Below are 20,376 nucleotides of genomic sequence, written 5' to 3'. Positions count from 1 at the left end.
TACGACGTCATTACAAGGTAATGAGTGGTGTTTGTTGATGCCTTTTTTTTTTTTTTATAAATCTAAGAAAAATAAAAAAAGAAAAAGCATTATTTTTTTATTTATGCGTTTGAATGTTTATGTCCGGCTCGGTAATCCTTGATGAATATGCAAAAACCTTAATCTACAACTTCCGCTTAGCCAAATTGCACATTACGAAATTCATAGTGTGGGCTTTGGCGAAAAATAAAATTCAGCTTTAGGTGCTAAACACTTGGAAAAACATTGATGGAATGCTGCATAAAACTTTGAATAGTCTTATAAGGAATACAATTACATTGCACGCTTCACGCTCAATAGACACCACTCACTTGCTCTTTTCAACTTGCCTAACACTCTATTCATCCACTCAAATTCCCACTAACCTAGTGCTGTTTGTATCGTTTTCAGCAGCAAGAGAATGTTAGACGCCCTCTGCTTTTTTTTTTTTTTTTTTTTCTGTTGAAGAAAGCATCTTATGACAAGTAAAAAATGTTTAAACCTACAAACCAGTACTTTTTAAACTGCACAGAGAAAAGTTTTTTTGAACTTGCGAAATGGTTTTGATCTATTCCTGTTTTTTAACTTATTATTCTCTGAAGGCCCTTCCTGCAAGAGATATTAATGTTAAGTTTGTACTTATTTTTGCGTTGACAACCTTCACAAAAAAAAAGAGGTGCTTTCTACTACAGCAGAAACTTTTACAGCATTTGCCAATTCTTCTACCAACCAGAATTTCTTCGACATAACTGGTATATATACCATCTTCTTTTATCATCATTCTAAACAATGAGTAGGAATATCCTGAAATTATAACCTTTGACTATCTTACGTGAATACCTCAACAAGAGATTAAGAATCACCTTCTGATAACAAACCAAAAGAAGTAGAGGTTTCTACTCCAAGATCAATTTGATTATCGGTGTTTCCTTTCATTTGTTTCACTAGTTTGACGCGAGTATCATCAGCTTGGTAAACACTTTGTTTGCCTGGACGCTTTACTTCCACGATAAAGACAAATATATCTTTTCCTTTATATTTATAACCTAACTTCCAATCTGGCTTTGAACTGTTTTCTTCAACTCCATCAATTCTGTTGTACCAAATAAAGATTAGTAAATCCAAATAAAAGTAGATTTTGGAGAAGAAATATGTATACACATTGCCCAAGTAAGATTCTTTTCAGGGTTGGTTACAAATATGAGCTTAAAGAAAGGAATCAAATGGTTGTTGATAAAGCTCGATTCAGAATTGCTTTGAATAAAATAGTTGTTCTGTTTGAAGTGAAGGCAACAACATTTAATTGCTTTGTCGATATCATTTTACGGTTCAAATGAAACATTCATTCACTGTTAAAGCCATTAGAGTTTTTTTAAAAGCATTTTGCCCACGCTCACATCTGATATGTCTTTGCAAAAATGACAGCTTCTGCAGATACCCTTTTGAACCTAAAATCGTTGTGTGCAAATTCGTGTACTGCTGCTTTTACTTCTTTTGAATCTACAATTTTTGTTATGCAATTGTATTCATCCATATTTATGGGAAAGATAAACGACAAAGAGCGATATTTAAAAAAATTAGTTTACAAAAAGACTAGAATCATTATGCTTCTAGACACGTACAGAATTCGCATATCACTAAGATTGTTTGCTGTTTTAGCTATTTTGTTATTTTTTCTTCTATAGTCTTCAAGACAAGATGTGATGTCTACATCTGCTATCAGTAATTATGTGAAAATATACATGTAAGATAGGCTTCCTCGAGTAATACAGCGAATATTTTTATCTTGCTTTTAGGTTTCCATTGCTTAATTCCATCTCCACCAAAATAGTTTAATTGCCTTTTGTTGTATAATGGTTAAGGTAATTAAGAAAAAGGTAAAAAAAAAAAATAAGCAGTTTGAACAATTTTTGAGACTGATCTTTATTTCAGTTTAAGTTAAAGTAAATATTATTCTCATAGAAGACAGACATTTATATCTTATTGAGTGAGTGGCTTGATATCTTCTATTGTAAGCATTTTTCTAATCTTCGGGTACTTTAGCAAGTGTTATCTCTAATTATGATTATGAAAAATTTCATTTGTTCTTTTGTATGTCTGTCATAGATTATGTTTTATTCTGGGGAATTACTCACTGATTTGAATAACATTATTTTGCACGCTATTTCAATTACGTGAAAAATGAGCAATATTCCTGACATTGGATTGGATTTTGTTATTTTAGTTGATACTTCTTCTTATTAAAGAGTCATCATTGATACAATACATATTCTATAAAAGTAGTAAATAAAACGCCAAATATGGCCTATCAAGCTTATTTTATTAAAACTTTTTATCAATGCTTGAACGTTTAAATCTTTAATACATCAATCCGTTTGAGTTTGTAGTGGTATACCATAAAACTTTCAACATGATTGTCAAGAGCTAATTTGTGATCATGGGAGTTTATCACTGATGAGAAGTTTAAATAGTCCCCATTTTTCAGCAGCATTTATACATGTCTTTTCGTGCTTTCGTTTTCGTTTTCGTTTCTGCTTCTGCTTCTGCTTTCTTTTAAAAAAAATTCGCATAGTTCTCTTCTCTCCTTTTGACAATAAGTCAAGTAGCAAAATGAACAAATTCAAAATTAATGGTATTAATACATTCATCATAAACAAGTTTCTTACCATAAAAAGATGGTTCATCTTCAGCTTAATCGTGAAGCATCGTTTTTGTTTTGAAGACAAAGTGAGGTTAATGACACGTTAATTGGTGTCTTTATGAAACTTACAGTGAGTTAAAAAAGAAAAGATCACTGTTGGCAGTCATCTTCCAGTTAAAAAGATAATGATTGATTGAAGCCATAATAAGGTATTCACTATTCGCAAAGCCTTTGATAAATCAATCAATATAGGATTGTACCATTGAGATATGAAGAGAGCATGAGAAAACACATAAGATTAGGTATAAAAATTGTTAATTCTACAATAGAGACTGTGCAAGCATATGCTACAACTAGGGCCGTTTAAATTCAACGCTTTATGTTGTTAGTTTTGATTCTGTTAATGAAAGAGTTCTCTTCTTTTTCGGTTATCACTATGAAAAAAAAAGAAGATAATTATGGGTTTATCCTTGAAGAAAAGATACACTTTTATCATTGAACTCCATATTAAATCACATCAAAATAAATTAAAGCCCTATTACTTTAGCTGCATTAGGATTATTCGTGTGGATAGAATGATCTATATATTTTACAAATTGTATCATTCACTATCAGCAAGATACTGTACATATTCAATTTGGTGTAAATAGGAGTGCTTTTATCAAGAAAAGAAAAAACGGGTAATGTTGATATTGATAAAGCAGTTTATATAATCACTAGTCAAGGCCCTACGTTTACAAAAAAAAAAAAAAAAAAAAAATTGAGGGAAATATAATAAACACACCTTTATTGGTTTATGTACATTACCATTGGGACGTTGAAGTATAGTAAAAGATGAATATGGCTTATATGACCTTTTTCTATAAAGATGTCTATAAGAGGAAATTTAGATCATAATAGACCTATAACTGAGCTATTTCTCCTCATATTATGATCTGTATAAACGATGCCCCTTCCTATACGATTTCTATTGCAGCACAAATGTATTTAGTGTCATATATTGTATTTTAGAGCTTTGATTATATACAATCGTACTTGTTTATATTTAAAAAGCGTTGAAATGATAGGCAACAGCTCGTGATGGTGACACTTGCAGCTTTCCATTATTCACCAAAAGGTATCACAGACCCTACATTTTGTACCTTGTACAAGGTTTTTCCCTTAAACAATGAATGCAGCTTTCATTTGCCTTTGTTGTGAAATGTTAGACATCTATAATAAGCATTGAGGCCCAAGTTTAAATCTTGTAAGAAACAGGTAAATTTAGAGCAGATATTTTTGATTTTTGACTATCTTACTACTATCCAAATACTAAAAAAATACTTTTGTAAGATAGGGATGAAAATGTTGTTAAAGAAAGGAAAATAAGCAGATGGAGGAATAAAAGTCGTACAAACAACTGGATTTATACTTTGAAAACGAGTTAAATTATTGATCCTTTTACTTTTTCAAAAAAGGAGAATCGCCCTCGTTTGCTTTTCGATTTCTTATTTAATAATGACTTCAGAATCACCTATTGTTCAGGTGCCTGAACTGGAAGATGGTAGTACCTTAAACAATGAGGACCTTATTTATCAAGTACAACAGCAACAAGGACCTGAAGATGATTTTGACGATTTTGATAATCATGACGGTATTCCACAAAGATTAAAACTCGATTTAAGAGGAACACGCATGGAGCTTGATCGAGACACGCTAGTTAATTTACCAGAGAGTTTATTGATTGCCATGTTTCCCAATGGACTTGTCTTGGCAAGACCTCCTGAAGAGTATGATGACGAAGACGAAGAATATGACGGATTTTCAAGCCATTCAGCAGGAGTTGATGAACAAATTAACATTGTTGACTTTGACCCAGCTTGTTTGAATTACGTTCTTCAATTCTATTCACATGCAGCAAAGGTTCGAGACAAAAATCAACAAGATGCTGATTTTCAGAGATCATTAGCAACATCTGCAGCCATCTCTCCAGTCTATTACACTCTTTTGACAAAGCAACCTATTATTGTGTTGCGTGAAGAATTAGAGTATTTCTGTCTTCCAACACAAAAAAAACAAGACGTAAAGCATCTCAAGTCGGCTTCTGGTGAATATTTGAAGGAACACGACCACATTTTTGATGCTTTGCAAAAGAATATTTCAAGAGAGAATAATATCGCTGAGCAGCATCTGATTGATATGCTTTGTGATGCCGGCTTTAAAAGAGATGATCGTTGGGGATACAGAGAGATTGAGCCAGCACGAACAACTATTGTTAGTATGGCATTGGTTTTATTAAAAACAATTGGCCCTGACAACCATATGGATACTGCTCAAAAGCTCTTTTTGTTTTGGAGGAAACCTGCGGTAAATGACTGATTTGTTATTTTCTGTCTTCAATTCAATAACTCTTTTTATTTTACAGAGAAAATGCTGGTGGGATGGTAACTCAATTGAGTTAAAGGGTGAATCAATTCGATTATGGGCTAGGAGAACCTGGACTCTTGAACTTGCGTTAGTATAACTTTTTCTCTCTTAAAAATATCTTTTTTGTTTACTGTATACCAAAATCATTTAAAGAGTAACTCTTCATTAATAATCACACTGCTTGTAACAACAATCTTTTTCTGCTTTTAACATTTTTTATTATACAAAAAACAACAGTTTATTTGAAATATTAAGAGATAAAGGACCACGTAACAGCTTCTTCTTTTTTGGAATCTATGAGCCTCAAGCTGATAAGGGTCTATTTATGAAACAGTGTACTGAAACTGAGAACGAACTTGTACATCATAACAATAATCTTTTGCACAATACTTCATTTTCACTACTTGCTTTAACATAAAATCATTTAACAAGCAAATCAATTACAAGAGCATGTTTTGTGTACTTTTAGTAATTACAAGACCTAAATAATTCTGCCAACATCAACGTATGCTGCTGAAAGTGTGAAAATTAATGTTGATAGTGGATTAATACAAGAAATCTCTCTTTGTTCAATAAAAATTCTGTGAAAACTACAATTTTTGATACGACCATTTCTAATTTCTTGATCGTTTTGTCTCTAGCTGTAATATTATTTATTGAATATCAGATGAAAACAAACTGTATTGTTTTTGTAATAAAATGCGCAATATTTTATTGTTCCTCTTTTACTGGTGGAGGACCACAAGGTTGAAGCATTTTCTATATTTTTTGGTTATAAGGTGTGTTTTAAGTTTCTGATAATGTTTACCTCCAACATGTTGGCTTTAACTCGAGCTTTGCATTCATTTTCAGCGACTGAGATGTATGAGATTAACGAGTTGTGTCCAACAATAGAAGCTAACGAATCTCTCTGTTGATTTGTTAACCATTCACTAATTGTAAATAGAAAATAGATTAATTTACTATACTATGTGTAAGCATATTTTTTTTCTGTTTTACTGTTTAATGGTATCAGCATGGCCAGTACCAACGTATTTTGATTGTACTAAACAAAAAAGTATATTAGATTAATGTAACTAAAATAAATTCATAACTTACAATGTTCAATTTGACTATTTATATTGAACCGATCCTAAGAAGCATGTAAGTTTTATTTCAAGTTTTATAATATAATTTCTTACCATTATTGAAAATTATTAAATAAAAGAAGCAGTACAGAGATTGTAAGCCGATGAAGTGAGGTAGAGCTTTGTGACTTTTTGTTCTTTTAGCCAATAAGATTGTTTGATAGCTCTTTATTCAGTTATGCAGAATGGAAAAGGCAGTTGTTAAGATATTCAAAATGAAACGCTCATTTCATTATAACCTTCTCTAAAATTGAATTTTCCATAAATTTAAGCCTTTATGTTTTTCTTTTTGATTGATGTTTGGAACAGTAGCATTCATTAGAGAAAAAAGTTCCTGCTTTATCTTTCTTATTTATTCAATGAACTATTTAGGCTGAAATATGAGAGGAATGAAAGAACTGGAATATTTTAAATGAATTTAAAAGCAACGAATCTTATAGAATCTATGACTAGATGCCTTTTGTATTTATTTTTATTGTTTGCAATATCATTTATATCCTTGCAAATTTTTTTTAAAAACGATTCATGGCAATTTCTTTTTATATGCTGTGCTATAAGATCATTATATAAGTCTAGTTTTGATAGATTTCATGAATAACTTGCCAATAGAATGTTTATATATAATTTTTTTAATTTTCAGTCTTCGGAATGCTATTGCATAAAAGTGTGAGTGATCAATCGGACCTATGCATTTCACTTGTACCTGGTGTAACCGTGTTGTCAAATTCTGATTTATGTCCTCACCAGCATAGTAATCTCCTATCAGGTTTTAGTTGCATTGCTAACTCATGGAAGTACATCGTTCTTTGCTGTTGGTTTATGTAAATAGGATCGCATTTATTTCTTTTTTTTTATATGTTTTCTTTACACCCTCAAAACCAGGTTATGCACAACCACAAGCTAGTTTGCAAAGCTTGTAGAAGAACTCAAATTCTTTAAATGGAAAAAAGGAGTAGAAAGGGGATAAGGGAGAAGTGAGGCCTGTGAAAAATGATGATTTAAAGTCCTCTACTTTCTTAGAGCTAAAGTGAATGCTAATACCATATTTTACATTAAAAAAACTGAGCTTCTCTTCATCTCTTGTTGCATTTGAATAGCTTGGTTCATTTTAGTAATTACAATTCATGACAGTGATTATTATTATCGTATATCAATGGTCATGAAGCTTTTAGTTTCGCGCCTTTCTTATCCCAAATTGATAAATACATGCTTCGTTCTTCTCCCTAATATTTTAAACAATTTGTATTTTTTGGCATCAAAGTACATCATATTTAATTGTATAACTAGAAAGCTTCTCATGAACACTCTTTATATAACCTTTCTCACAGGTTCAGGTTGTTTCCAAGGATTAGGACTGATATACTTTATGGAATCCTAATAAAGGACAATTCATTTCGCTATCTTTAGTAAACAATGCTCATTGATACTTCAGAATAATTAAGGGGTAAAATTGGTTTGATTTCAATCTCAATCGAACTTCTTTCATTATTGGAGGAATTTGACTGAAATTGATAGTCATTTTAAGGGGTCAAAAAAAGTCTATTGTTTATACCTATTTTATCCATTTAAAAAAATAAATAAAATAAAAAATAATAATAATAATAAAAAAGAAGCTTAATAAGATTATATAAAATGTTGTCGTAGCAATACATGATATTTAATTTTTGACTCTTTTTTTTTTTCTTACATTTTTTTTTCACTACTTTTTTTCCTTTTTTTTTCAGTCTTCATTTTAATTTTCATTCCTAATTTCTTTTTCCTTTCTCTTTCTCTCTCTCTCTCCCTTTCTCTCTTTCTCTCTTTTTATCATTCTTTATAAGAAACGCGCGGAGGGAATACATCCAAGTAGCATTATTTATGGGTCAATCATCAAGTCTTGAAAATACAGAGAGTATATCTGAAAATGAAGAGGATCAGTTACATGATAGTCGTAGAAGAAGATATAAGAAAATTGACGTGAAATCATGTTCAAAGAACATTAACGAATCACAAGAGGACGACGTCACTCTGTCTCCGCTTTATTCATTCTTCCCAAATATGAATACCGCTGAAGCCCCCTCAAATTGTCCTGAGGCTATGTCTTCATCTATTGTTGAAACAAGTAATCCTTTAAAAGAAGATACTTTCAAGGCAAGCAAAAATGTTAATAATTCAGTTGGTATTGATTGCACAAAAATTATTATCATTACTTTTTGTTTATTATAATATTTTTAATTAGGCCTTGCCTCCAAGATTATTCCTAAAAGACCTTGGTCAAGTTATCATCTATTCCAATTAGCCAATTCTTCTTCAAATACAATAAGTGATAGTAAAGCAAGGATGATACGCTCACCAAGAATACAACCTAAGGATAATAAGGGGAATGAAACGAATAGAAACACATCAAGAGGAAGAATCAAGTTTGTTGAGCCGCCTAAGCCAATATACGTCAATCATCGACATCCTCAGTTGGAGGAACTCGCTAGACAGAATGCGGATATCGACCAACTCATTACAATGATGCAAAACCATAAAGTATCTGATGATAATAGTTACCATCTAGATTCTTCTAGAAATGATAATAATATACCTTCTTCTGAATTTCAATTTTCCTTTCCATCATCTCAACAACAATATGTTTCCCCACCACTTATACATGAAGACGAAGACGAAGGAGAGGCAACTGCAGTAGTAGAATATCAGGGACAGTTTAAGTATGATACAATCAAGAACAGAAAGATTTTGCCTTTACCAAAACGTAAATTGAAAAGCACTGCAGATATAAAGTCAGGAAGTAATACAAGCAGTAATGGATCTTCACCCAGTATACCAACCTCACCGTTTACCTTTTCATCCGATAAAACAATGCCAAAAGTATCATTTCTGACAGACGCAAGTAGGAATGTTTTACAGCAGCAGCAGCATCAGCAACAGCAGCAGCAAGTACAAGATTCAGTCATATTATTATCATCAGAATCAAACAGAACTGCGACAAATCGAAAAGATAGGCCAAGCATGTCAAAAAAAATAAAAAGTATGGAAAGAGTTCAAACAAACTTGATAAATGATGAAAAATCAGTAGCAGCCACAACAACTGGTAAAAGAAAGGAAACTTCTTCAAATCAATCCACATTTAAAACACCACCTAAAATGGAAGTCTTTACAAAGTATACTCCACCCAGTAAAGATGGCTTTGAATTTCCAAATTTCAATTTCCAATTCAATAATAGCACAGACGATGAAGGCAAAAATACTACTATCAGTTTGTTCAGTCAAAAGCCTATCATCAACACTCTAATAGATGACAATAACTCTACAACTAATGATACCAATACAAACAATTTACCAAACAACAAAACCTCTGCTACCTACAGTCACAGTGTATTCGCAGGCAAAAAGGAAACCAGAAAAAACTTGAGTGCTAAACCACCATCAGTTGCAGCAGCAGCAGCAGTCGCTGCAACCAAAAAACCTTCGAATAATCACTCAGCAACAACAGCAGCCACAACCACAAAGGTGAAAAGAAAAGAAAACGACAAAAAGAAACCAGCGATGAACAAGACGACGAAGAAGAACAAGAAATCGAAAAACAAAAAGAGCGAAGACATTGCACCTGGAGGATTTCTTTCTTCAGACATTACTCTATTTGAGAACCCAATTTCAGATGATTGGATCTGCTTCTTTTGTCAATTTGATATATTTTGTCATGGAATAGAAGATGCAAAAAAGAAGAATGGGTATTATCGACGAAAGAAGGAGAGACTACGTAGGACAAATGAGGCAAGAAGAATAACAGGTGGGGTAGAGTCCTCTGATGATCATTTTGATGAAGAGCATCGCCATCGCCATCACCATGCATAAAACACTATTTACCCTCATATCATCTCTTATTTTTTCTTATACATACACAAACACACATTTTCAATATACATTTAATTTATGTAAATTTCTCTCTTCTTTTCCTTGCTCTAACTCTTTCTCTCCTATGTTACTCTCTTCCTTGTACATGCTTTCATCTCTGTTTTATTCGTTTTTATAAATAAAATGATTTTCTTTTCTAATTCATAAAAGATATTCATTTTATACAATATGTATTCAGTTTAAATAGAGCAAGATTAGGAAGGAGGGCATATAATATAATGAATGAGTTTAAAGGATAAGTATATATAAATGAGGGTAAATATATAAAATATAAACATTGTTATTATTATTCACATATCATGCGTAAAAGTTCACTCGTTAATTTTGCGCTCACAGAAAATGTGTTGTTCATACTTCCAAAGTTGATTTCTCCAAAAGAGTTAAACCCTATGTTCTCAAGATACCGTCTTTGCTGACTTGCTCTTTCTGTTGAATTGAATGCTTGTTCTGAACATGCTGTAATTAAAATCTTTTTTACTGCTTCAATCAGGGCCACATTGTCACTTGAAACAACAATTGAGCTCATCTTTGGTATCAAAGATTCGTAGACCAGTGCAAACACCTCGGGCGTAGAAACAGCTGCCTTGGACAGAATGCCGTACAGAAACAGTCTTTCTGCTTCATTTTCAGCTAGACTTAGCATACCCACCAAAAAGGAGACCAAGAGAATACCTGTTGTATTATTGGGTATATCAATCGCGCGCCAAATAGCCGTATGGATATCGGAAGAAAAGCAAGTTACCATCTCATCATTAAGATCAATGATACCAGCCAAGGGTAACAGTTCACTGAGTGAGTCATTCTTTGCAGCAAATGGTAGCAGTCCAGCAAAATAGCCAAGGCACCGAGCATCAATTCGGTTAGGAGTGAAATTAATCTTGGTCTCTATCTCTAGAAAGGTGGCCAAACATCTCAAGACGTTTTCTCGAGCATCTGCAAATTGGAATCCCTTGAGCAATGCGCCCGCGACAGCAAATGAAAATTGAGTATCAAAACTTACACCAGAAGCTGCATCAATATCTGACATGACAGAAGCAAAAGGTACTCGAACTGCCATCATGACTTCCTGTATTGAGCGGTGATCAAAGAATTTGTTGGCATCCATATTGCGTAAAATAGCGTGGAGTAGCTTGACGGCATGCGGGAAGATGGCACTGTGGTCCATTTGGATCATGGAAATGGCGGCCCAAAACATAGGTTTGAGGTACCGTGAGCTCGCAGATAAGTTGTTGACAACGTTCTTGAGACACATGAGGATACTGATCGCTAGTTGAGAGTTGGCTTCGTCAAAATGAGCAAGTTCATTGCGAAGGACGACTAGGATCTGAAACAAGAGATCGTCGTCAATCTCGTCTTGAGCAAGACAGCCAAGGATCACGAAGGATCGAGGTTGTAAAGAAGGATTGAATTGGAAGGTCATGCTTGTAGCCAAGCTCATCCAGCGAGCCCGCCAAGCATTTGCTGTGTCTTTTGTAAAATTGGTTAGTTTCATTCATTTTGCTTTTTACATGTTTATTTTACCCGCATTAGGAGCTGCAGAAGAAGTTACTTCCAATAACAACTGAACAATAATTTCAAGTGAAGCCAAGTTGATATTTTCCATGTTATCTGACATTGTCTCTTCTGTAATAGTGAACGCATTAGCATATGATTTGTTCAAGCCAAAATGAACCCTGTATTTTCCATCTCCTACGTCGTTCATAAGATACTTTAGCTTTTTTCGATTACAGACTGTAATGCATTCTGAGGTTATAAGCATGTGGATTGCATTAACAACAAGTCCGTGAATGGAGGATCGAATCAGAGTGGGTCCAGTAGACGCTAAAAGGGCAACAACATGGAAACATTCCGCCAAAAATGACTCGCTTAAACTCGCATAAAAGAAGGAGACGGCAACCATCGCACGAACTAAGCAGGCAATCTCATCCCATACAGGATGTTTCACAAGCGTGCTTCGACAGTTTTGTGATGTACTTGAAAGGCATTTACGTAGTTTGATAATAATCTTTGCTCGAATACTGATACAGTTCATTGTCACTAATGTGTTAGAAACAACTTCAGCGTGGGGTGAACCAAGCCCATGTTCAACAGAATATTGAATAAGACAGTCAAGAATTATATTGTGTATTTCTTCTATTTCACCAAGTGTTTTCCAAATTTTTCTTTGGATTTGTTCATATAACTTGTAAAAAAAAAAAAAAAAAAAAAAAAAGAACAAGAGAAATGTTAAACTCTATGTATATCCAACATGTAATCAATATACGTACCTCTTGTTTTTCAGCTGTCAAATTAATTAAAGAGCGTATAAGCTCTCGAACTTTATGAACATCTTTTCCATTAGGTCCATAAATATAAAGAGGAATATTTTTTAACCATGGAACCATGTACTCTAACGTCAAAATATGTTTTGTACATTCTATATTGGATCTATCAAAGCCTAGGATACATTCATTTAGAAACTCGAGCGTTAAATGGGTTTCACTAGCTGCAATATTTTCGCTGATGTTGACAATGAAATCCATGTCATTATAAGGTATAAACACGTCTTTGGAATGAATCACACTCGTAGAGACGCCAAATCGGAAAGAAATACTAAGAGCACAAAGCAAACTGTATGCAGACAATCGCAGATTATAATCCTCGCTTCCCATATTAAGCAGAGCCATGTTCAACATGCGACCAGGAACATCAGTAGGACGGATTTCATCATTATCCTCCGTATTACTCGTTTCAAACTTCTTTTTACGGTCCAATAGATACTGTGGAAAAAAAATTGCTCAGCTGTTTCTCCTTTTTAAAATCAATATCATTTTTTGGAGCTTTACCTTATATACTTCCTCTCGATTGGGAACTATGAACATCAAAACAGATTTACCGCGATCCACAGTGATATGAATCTCACCCTCGTTACCACCCTTTTTATTGGGTTGTATGGGAGGTAAATAAATATTCACTAAATCATCCATACTGTAGACGTTGTTCAAAGTGACATGCAACGTCCAAAAAACTTCCTGTTCCTGTAGCTGATACAAATGATTTAATAAAAGATAGAGGAAAAAAGAACAGACTAAACTTACTGTTGTTACTTGAAAATATTCTGCTCCAATTCTTATTTGCACTGGAGTCATTGTCTTCAGACTATCCAAAAGAAAAGCATGCTTAATCGTCATTCCTACATCCTTTTCAATTTCACCTAAGTTTCAATATCAGAAGAGTGTTTTCGTATGCTGTATCTGCGCTTACATGTATCTTTAGGCAATTGAATTTCTGATGGTGCAATATGTTGAGAGAGTTCACTGATTGTACTTGAAAATTTCAAACGTTTGACCAATTTGTTGGAGAATTCTCGTGGCATACTGCGAGCATAACGCTGCATGTGGAAGTTTGGATTAAATATATGAAGTGCGACCATATAGTCATTCATTTCATTAAATATAAGAGTAAATAGTTGATTAAACCAATGAAGAGGTAGTTCACAATCTTCCGAAAATCGCGTTAAATCAAACACCAATTCAAAAGGACGGTTGAGTGAAGGCTCCATGATCTATACAAAGGAACTTCGTCAGTCTAAGGGTGTATGTTTGTACGTTTATAGATCTTACTCTTAAAAAGTAATAAATTAAGAGCTCATAATCAATATTATCTGCAAACAAGCAACGAGTAATCATGTAAAATACTGGGTGACCTCCTCTTGACACACCACCTTGATAAACCATATTTAAGGCTCGAATTGGACTTAAATCACGATTCTTGTTGCGACGCATGAAATCATTCAAAGCTGTATTTGTACTTGCAACTGCATAATTTCGTGCCACTGATGTTTCTTCTTGAGCTATATCGGGGGGAGGACCCAATTGACCAAGCAAAGTAGTGAACTTTTCCAATGTACGTTTGATCTCCAAAATCTTTTGTGTATCACTGCTGATGATTCGAAACCGACGACCAGAGATGTTTCGAAAGATTTTTTCGATATTTTCAGAGAGGTATTTATGTAGTTTTATATAATCTATGGTATCCAAACGAATGCACCGAGCTTCTTCTATACTTATGGTAGATGGTACAGTAGAAATTTCACGTAAAAAGTTGGCTACTCGATATAGATTGTTAGTAATAAAGTCGTTGAGTGAGATCAGATGAGGTTCTTTGGCACCAAACATGACATTATTAGCCAAGTTTTGCATCAGTCGTGTTGCCTGCAACAGTATTTTTCGGACATTTTTAGTTCTTGGTATAGCTCTCTTGGAAACACCAGAGTTTTCGGGTGTCAGAATAGCAGGGTTAAATAACCTTAAGAATACAAATCCTCCTACTTGAATCTCTGTAGCATCTGGGAACCGCTTACTAACTGCATCTGCCAAAAATGAGAGCTCTTGACGGAAACGTCTAATATTAGAAGAATCAGGATACTATACATAAACTTTTTTTTTTTTTTTTTTTTGATTTTACGTAGGAGCGTTGGGTATAGAATTGCAAATAGCATCCATCAAAATCTCAGTCACTCTACAGACATTCTGTTTGTTTTTCAATAGACTTTCTGGTAAGGCCTCCTTCAGTGGATCCATTTCCCAAGTTAATTGTATGTCGCTTAAGGCATTGATGGACTCCATGGCAGATTGAAGAGTCATTCTTACATAGTCTGCACAGGTGTTTCTGGCAAAAGTAGACAGCATTCGAGTAGCCATATTTGTCCCACGGAATAATGTGGATTCTTGATCTGTGTATACATAGGTTATCAACTATCATCTCTTACTAGATCATAAAAGAAAATCTTACCTGCAGAAGATACTTCGCGTTCCACAATAGCTTTCAACAGCGGCAAAATTTTATTTTTTGATTCAAATACATTCAACAACACCTCGGTAACATTAGGAGCATCAACTGCTGGACAGACATCACAAATAGATAAAGCAAGGTCCATATCTGATTCAACCAATAACTGTTCACAAGTAAATATACAAAATGATTCATACTCACACTTTTCTTTTCTTTTACCTCTACTAATTTCTCATACCGATCATTCACAATAGTATCTGCTAACGTATCAAATTGGGCACCTGCGTTAAGGATGTTGGCCAGGACTTGCATAAAAGCGGATCTCATCTTTGGATCTTCGTGATATCCCATGGCTAAAGTAGATCTTAGCCCTACTTCCACATTAGCATTTAATAAATTTGATATCGCATTGACTGCTGATTCCTTAAGTGGACCCCAATAGGTATCGGTTGTTTTTGAAAGCAAAGTAGATGTATGAAGGCCACGTCCAGATAGAGGCTGACTGTTTTCGGCCTTAAAGTATACTTTAGTTAAAATTATAGCTATGTAACAATATATGCATATACCTCATATCGATGGCATCTTTCTAACAATTGAATAAAAAAGTTAAAGTACTTTTGAAACAATCTGCTTTTGCTCATGGCTCTATCAGTATCACGAGATTGTTCGGATATCTGCAAAGGAAGTTTACGTAAAAGAGCAACCATAGCTTTCAGACAAATTTGATCTAAATCACGCTGAACTTCCTTGTTTTGTATATTGTTTATTTCAGTTGTTGAACTCTTTGCAAGGTTGTGTTAATTATGTACGTCTCTTTCATCAATAAACATCTTACCGGATTGAAACTACTTGTCCATTCTATAATGATTTCAAGTAGCCTGTTTTTGACACGAACATCATCACGAATTATAATTTGGTCCATTTTTGACATGAGCGACTCGGTAAGATGGCACATCATGATCATAGTACGCATGGTTGTATAGTTATTATGTGGTAAGCGATTGATGTAATTGATAAAGTAAAGCACAATTGTACTAAAATCGACACTAACCAAGCAATCATTTGCATTAACAAGTCTATCCAACACCATTTTTAAAACAAGCACAGACTGTTCTACAAACAGTGTATTTGTGCCATTGCATAAGACTTCTCCATTAGAACTAAAGCAGTTTTTCATTATAGCTTCAATTTGACGAAAGAGAGTGGCATACAGTGCAGGAGAGAGATCATTGCCAAGCGTATCTTTAACTGCTTCTCTGATCACTACATTTTCAGAAGTAAGCAACTCCACCATTTCCGTAATGAATTTCTCTGCAAGTAAGGCTGATTTTGTAGTAGGGGATCCAAGACGATCAGAAGAAGCCGATTTGCTTTTTCGGCTGCCATCCTCATTTATACTGTCATCATCTGCATCAGTTGCTAGCCGACAACCGCCCAGAGCAGCCAAGAACCCAGTATAGTTTTGCCATTCTGTCTGCTTTTCATCATCAATTTCTACTCTGCTGACAGGTATAGGAGAAGGAAGCATGGTACTCATCGTGCTCCCGGCTGTTCTAACCGATGTCACTCTTAGCTTATCATGTCTAACCAAACCTCCAATTTTTTTAACAGAAGATGATGTCGAATATATAGTGGCTGTATCGCTAGTATCTTTAAGTGTGTCCATACCGTATCGACTCACGACTTGAGTCAAAATTCTCCATCTCTTCCAAACTTCCTCCCACGCCAACATATTGCCAGGCGTTGGCACAGTCATTAATCGCAAATATCTACGCAATCTCTTTTGCTGGGCCTTTCTTCCCACAAACAGTTGTTTACGCAACCCCCCTTTAGCCATTGGCTCCTCAGAACAAAGCCTTTCGTATATTTCGATATTGTAGTTATATGCATATGTACTTTGACTGCTTCTTGGAGAAGAATCGCCAAATATACTGTCGCCATCTACTATTTTTGATTCTTTACATATGTAACCTAAGCATTTGACTGACTTTGAGCATATATCTGGAATGGATGAGCACAATGATACGAGTAAGGCGACTTCAAGTGTGATCATGGCTTGATGGCGTTCATGAGAATCGTAAAGATCATGCGCAACACAGGATTCCTAAAAAGGGATATGAATTGAGTATATGAATATGGAGCCAACCTGTACTATATACATACAGAAACATCAATTAAAAAGGAATTCCGGGCATCCAAAGTATTGGAAAGTAGATCAAAGAGAGCGTTCATCAATTCTTCATTTTGTCGAGTATTATCCAGTATTTGTCGTGCAATGGATGAAACAACTTGAGATGAAATTTTCCAAAAAGTAGACATGATAGAGTTGGACGGTCCCCAATGGATGATAGTTGAAGGATCATGTAGTTGAGTTAGACAATCCACTGCAGCCTGTCTTATACGTCTATCTTGATGCTTCATTAAATTGGCTATCGATGTCATGACCAATGTGTTTTCCTCTACTCGTACTTTTTCATCCATTCCCTTTGATAAGCACATGTCAGTGAACCCGGCCCTTCTTTTTTTTTCTCAATTGTGTAACTTACCATCAACACAGAACAGGGATCCATTCGAAACAGTTTAAGCATGGCTTGAAGTAAAGGTGTTGTATTTTGTAGTCTTTTATCTGAATTGATAGTTTTTCTGGAACTAGAAGTCATACTGGATATCTCTGATCGTACGGCAAGTTCAATCTTCACAGTCTGTATAAGTATGCGTCTCAGTGGAGTACAAATCGCCCCGTACAGTGAATTCAGTGTTGTGTGCCAAGATAAAGGATGCTCTTCTGATGCAATGTTTAAACAAGCGTTGACAAATGCCTGTTGAAATACTGTAGGAGCATCATCATCTAATAAAGTAGGTATGAGTGTATAAATTGCTCGTGAGGAATTTAGTTGCAATTGAGCTAACAAATAATCTGAAACCAGTGTTTGCTGGCTAATTGTATAACCCAAGCTCGAAGAAAGCGAATCAATTGCTGAAGGACGGGAAAAGTCCCATACTTTTTCTCGTAACACATCTTCAACATCTTCTGCAATATGTCGGAGTATTGTATCGTCGTTTGGTGAAACGAATGAAGCAGCTTTGCATAAATCAACATAACACGTTGCTGCAATTTCTTGTGTTCGTACAGACTCTAGAGCCTTTCTTAGTTGGCGAGGGAACCCAGTCTGATACAAAAAGTAAGAAAACACGTATATTTATGCTTTATCTATCCTCACCCTTCGATTTTGTAAACCTCTATCATCTAAAAATGCTTGTATCAAAAGATCAGGGGATAAAGTTAAAAGAATCGTTTGAAGTGGCCACAGTACTGCCTTTTTACGAGAACTGTCTGCTGCAATATTACACATGTCAAAAAGTATTTCAGATCCTGCCAAGTTCTTTTTATTGCTCACACAGATCTCTGCAAATTCAGCTGGCCGTGTTTCAATCCATTTCCAAATGGTAACTCTCAACATTTTGGCGAATAATAATTTTCCTTGAATCTTCATATTTAAGAAATACGGACTGAATTCTATATATAAATTAATAAGCTTTGAGCCATTATCCATCTTCAAATCTTACCTGTCAAGACAGTTTGCAATTTTGATGCATTTAAATTTGCAAAAGCCAAAATTCTTATTTCAGGGGGATTCAGTTCTGAGTTTTCATTTGCAGCTACCAAAATATTGATGGCGTTTTTGATTTTCATATAAAACGAATTCCAATTACTTGAGCTAATATATCGAAGAATTTTCCCTGAGGCAGAGTAGACTTCTCGTATATAATCCATGGTTTGTGTATCCACTTTGGATGCATTGACCACTGTGTCATTTGTATGTTCAGATGTCGACATGAGTAATTGATCACTGCGTTCTTCAATAACATGAAACTGATTCAAGAAGCGTCCCATTAGATTTAACAAGAACGATACCAGAACCTCATCAAGAGGTGGTGGATCAAATGAAGGATCTTCTTTAGGCTGATTCGGTATGCTCTCTGAGTAGGCGCCGGTTGCTGCTGCTGCTGCTAATGCCTCTTCTGTCACGTTTGTCTCTTCTGATAACTTTATTGTGCGCTTTTTATACCAATTCCAGTGATATTGCAAGCAAGCAGATAAAAGCCGAATTATAAAAAGCTGTGATTGTAGCACGTCCAGAGGAACATAAGCATCGGTAGTTGTCGAGGGTTGAATATCCTAGCCAAAGCTATTTTGCTTAAAACATAAAACTCTAAAAGAAACTTTATGTAGTTTACCTTTGAAATGACTTCTAACACAAGCGCAAGTTGATTAACAACTACAGACAATTTATAAATAGATAGTTCTATGATAGCTGCGACTGTAAGAACAAAAAAGAAAAAGGTAAGATTTATCTGCGTTTTATAGCTTCAATATGAAACCTGCCTGTTTGTTGCGTTAATGCATCCTGTTCTAAGCTTTCTATTGTTGTCCCTGTATTGTTTATTGGTAACTAAGCAACACATACAAAAAAGGTCAAGAATAAAAGGACGTTTTGATTTTTTTATAGCTTACTCGAACTTCTATACGCTTAATTAAGCTAGCAATTAACTTGGCTTTGGCCCTCATTCACAAGCAAAAAGGTGTAAAAGAAGGAGTGGGCTTTTAAAAGTTTATTTATGTGAAAAAAAAAAAAAAAAAAGAAGAAAAAGAAGCGAAAAAATGTAATAATAATAATAATAATAATAAAAAAAAAAAATAGTTGCGTAAAGGAGTTCGAGGGAAAAAAAAATAAGATAATATAAAGTGTGTTACAAGTATTACCTCTTTGATCTTTCAATGTCGTTTGTTTAACTTTGTTCTAAGTGCAAGTCGCAGTTTGATTCATGTGAAACTTGCTTTTTCTTCCATTTAAAAGAAAAAAAGAAAACCTTTCCAGAATTGTCGGGTAATCTTTCCATTTTGAGAAAATTCACGTAAAGTGGAAGCAGATCAGTGCATATTAAATCAGGACAAGATTGGCATTTTCATAAATAAAAGCTCAAGTGTAACCTCAAAGTAAGTTTATTTGATTTACTACAATATTTATTGAGCTCCTCCAAAAATTAACAAAAGGTATCTCCTGTTTCACTCAATTTGCAAAAAAGAAGTATGCCTTATTTGTACAACAAAGACATCAATATTTTGCCAACAATATGAAGCAGTAACATGTGCATTATTAGATGCTCCAGAACTTGAACTTGGACTGTGAACTTGATGCACTGCAAGAATTGTAACGTTTCATCCAGAAAAATGGTTTCATGAGCGGAGTTTATGCAAAACAATTGACTGCAACTTGACTCCAATTAAATGCACACTAACGACGGACTATTTCTTTATTTCTATCGCATTACACTTGAGCCTATTGCTCCTTATATTTATATTCATTCGATCTGATCAACTTCATATCACTTAAATAATTACAATATGACTATCTTTTGTTAAAAAAATATAATCTAAAATGAGTTGTACATTGTAACTTACTTTTCCTATTAAATTACGAAACAAAAACCAACATTGTGGGCTAGATA

General features: G+C 34.4%; 5 protein-coding genes across 5 annotated transcripts; 2 read left to right on the top strand and 3 right to left on the bottom strand.

Moving 5' to 3' along the window:
- Positions 1–870: 870 nt before the first annotated feature.
- On the bottom strand, positions 871–1,552 carry RO3G_02183 (uncharacterized protein; the record flags this gene model as incomplete). The annotated part of the gene is made up of 2 exons (XM_067656774.1): positions 871–1,111; positions 1,416–1,552. The coding sequence occupies 2 exons, from the start codon at positions 1,550–1,552 to the stop codon at positions 871–873; spliced, it is 378 nt and encodes a 125-aa protein (XP_067512875.1).
- A 2,604-nt stretch (positions 1,553–4,156) lies between these two features.
- Positions 4,157–5,162, top strand: RO3G_02182 (uncharacterized protein; the record flags this gene model as incomplete). Its single annotated transcript, XM_067656773.1, has 2 exons — positions 4,157–5,005; positions 5,064–5,162. The coding sequence occupies 2 exons, from the start codon at positions 4,157–4,159 to the stop codon at positions 5,160–5,162; spliced, it is 948 nt and encodes a 315-aa protein (XP_067512874.1).
- A 614-nt stretch (positions 5,163–5,776) lies between these two features.
- On the bottom strand, positions 5,777–6,249 carry RO3G_02181 (uncharacterized protein; the record flags this gene model as incomplete). Its single annotated transcript, XM_067656772.1, has 5 exons — positions 5,777–5,824; positions 5,874–5,997; positions 6,065–6,110; positions 6,164–6,197; positions 6,247–6,249. The coding sequence occupies 5 exons, from the start codon at positions 6,247–6,249 to the stop codon at positions 5,777–5,779; spliced, it is 255 nt and encodes an 84-aa protein (XP_067512873.1).
- Positions 6,250–8,049: 1,800 nt separating this feature from the next.
- On the top strand, positions 8,050–10,032 carry RO3G_02180 (uncharacterized protein; the record flags this gene model as incomplete). Its single annotated transcript, XM_067656771.1, has 2 exons — positions 8,050–8,350; positions 8,411–10,032. The coding sequence occupies 2 exons, from the start codon at positions 8,050–8,052 to the stop codon at positions 10,030–10,032; spliced, it is 1,923 nt and encodes a 640-aa protein (XP_067512872.1).
- A 408-nt stretch (positions 10,033–10,440) lies between these two features.
- On the bottom strand, positions 10,441–18,760 carry RO3G_02179 (uncharacterized protein; the record flags this gene model as incomplete). The annotated part of the gene is made up of 17 exons (XM_067656770.1): positions 10,441–10,479; positions 10,571–11,559; positions 11,614–12,274; positions 12,360–12,851; positions 12,918–13,115; positions 13,170–13,285; positions 13,336–13,636; positions 13,695–14,475; positions 14,539–14,806; positions 14,866–15,028; positions 15,085–15,407; positions 15,557–15,647; positions 15,701–16,969; positions 17,029–17,349; positions 17,412–18,035; positions 18,087–18,382; positions 18,433–18,760. 17 exons carry the CDS (start codon positions 18,758–18,760, stop codon positions 10,441–10,443), a joined length of 7,260 nt encoding a protein of 2,419 aa, XP_067512871.1.
- Positions 18,761–20,376: the final 1,616 nt, after the last annotated feature.

Source organism: Rhizopus delemar, genomic scaffold (assembly GCF_000149305.1).
Source record: "Rhizopus delemar RA 99-880 supercont3.1 genomic scaffold, whole genome shotgun sequence".
NCBI lineage: Eukaryota > Fungi > Mucoromycota > Mucoromycetes > Mucorales > Rhizopodaceae > Rhizopus > Rhizopus delemar.
Note: the sequence above shows the minus strand (reverse complement) of the source record. Positions and strands in the feature narration are given on the sequence as shown.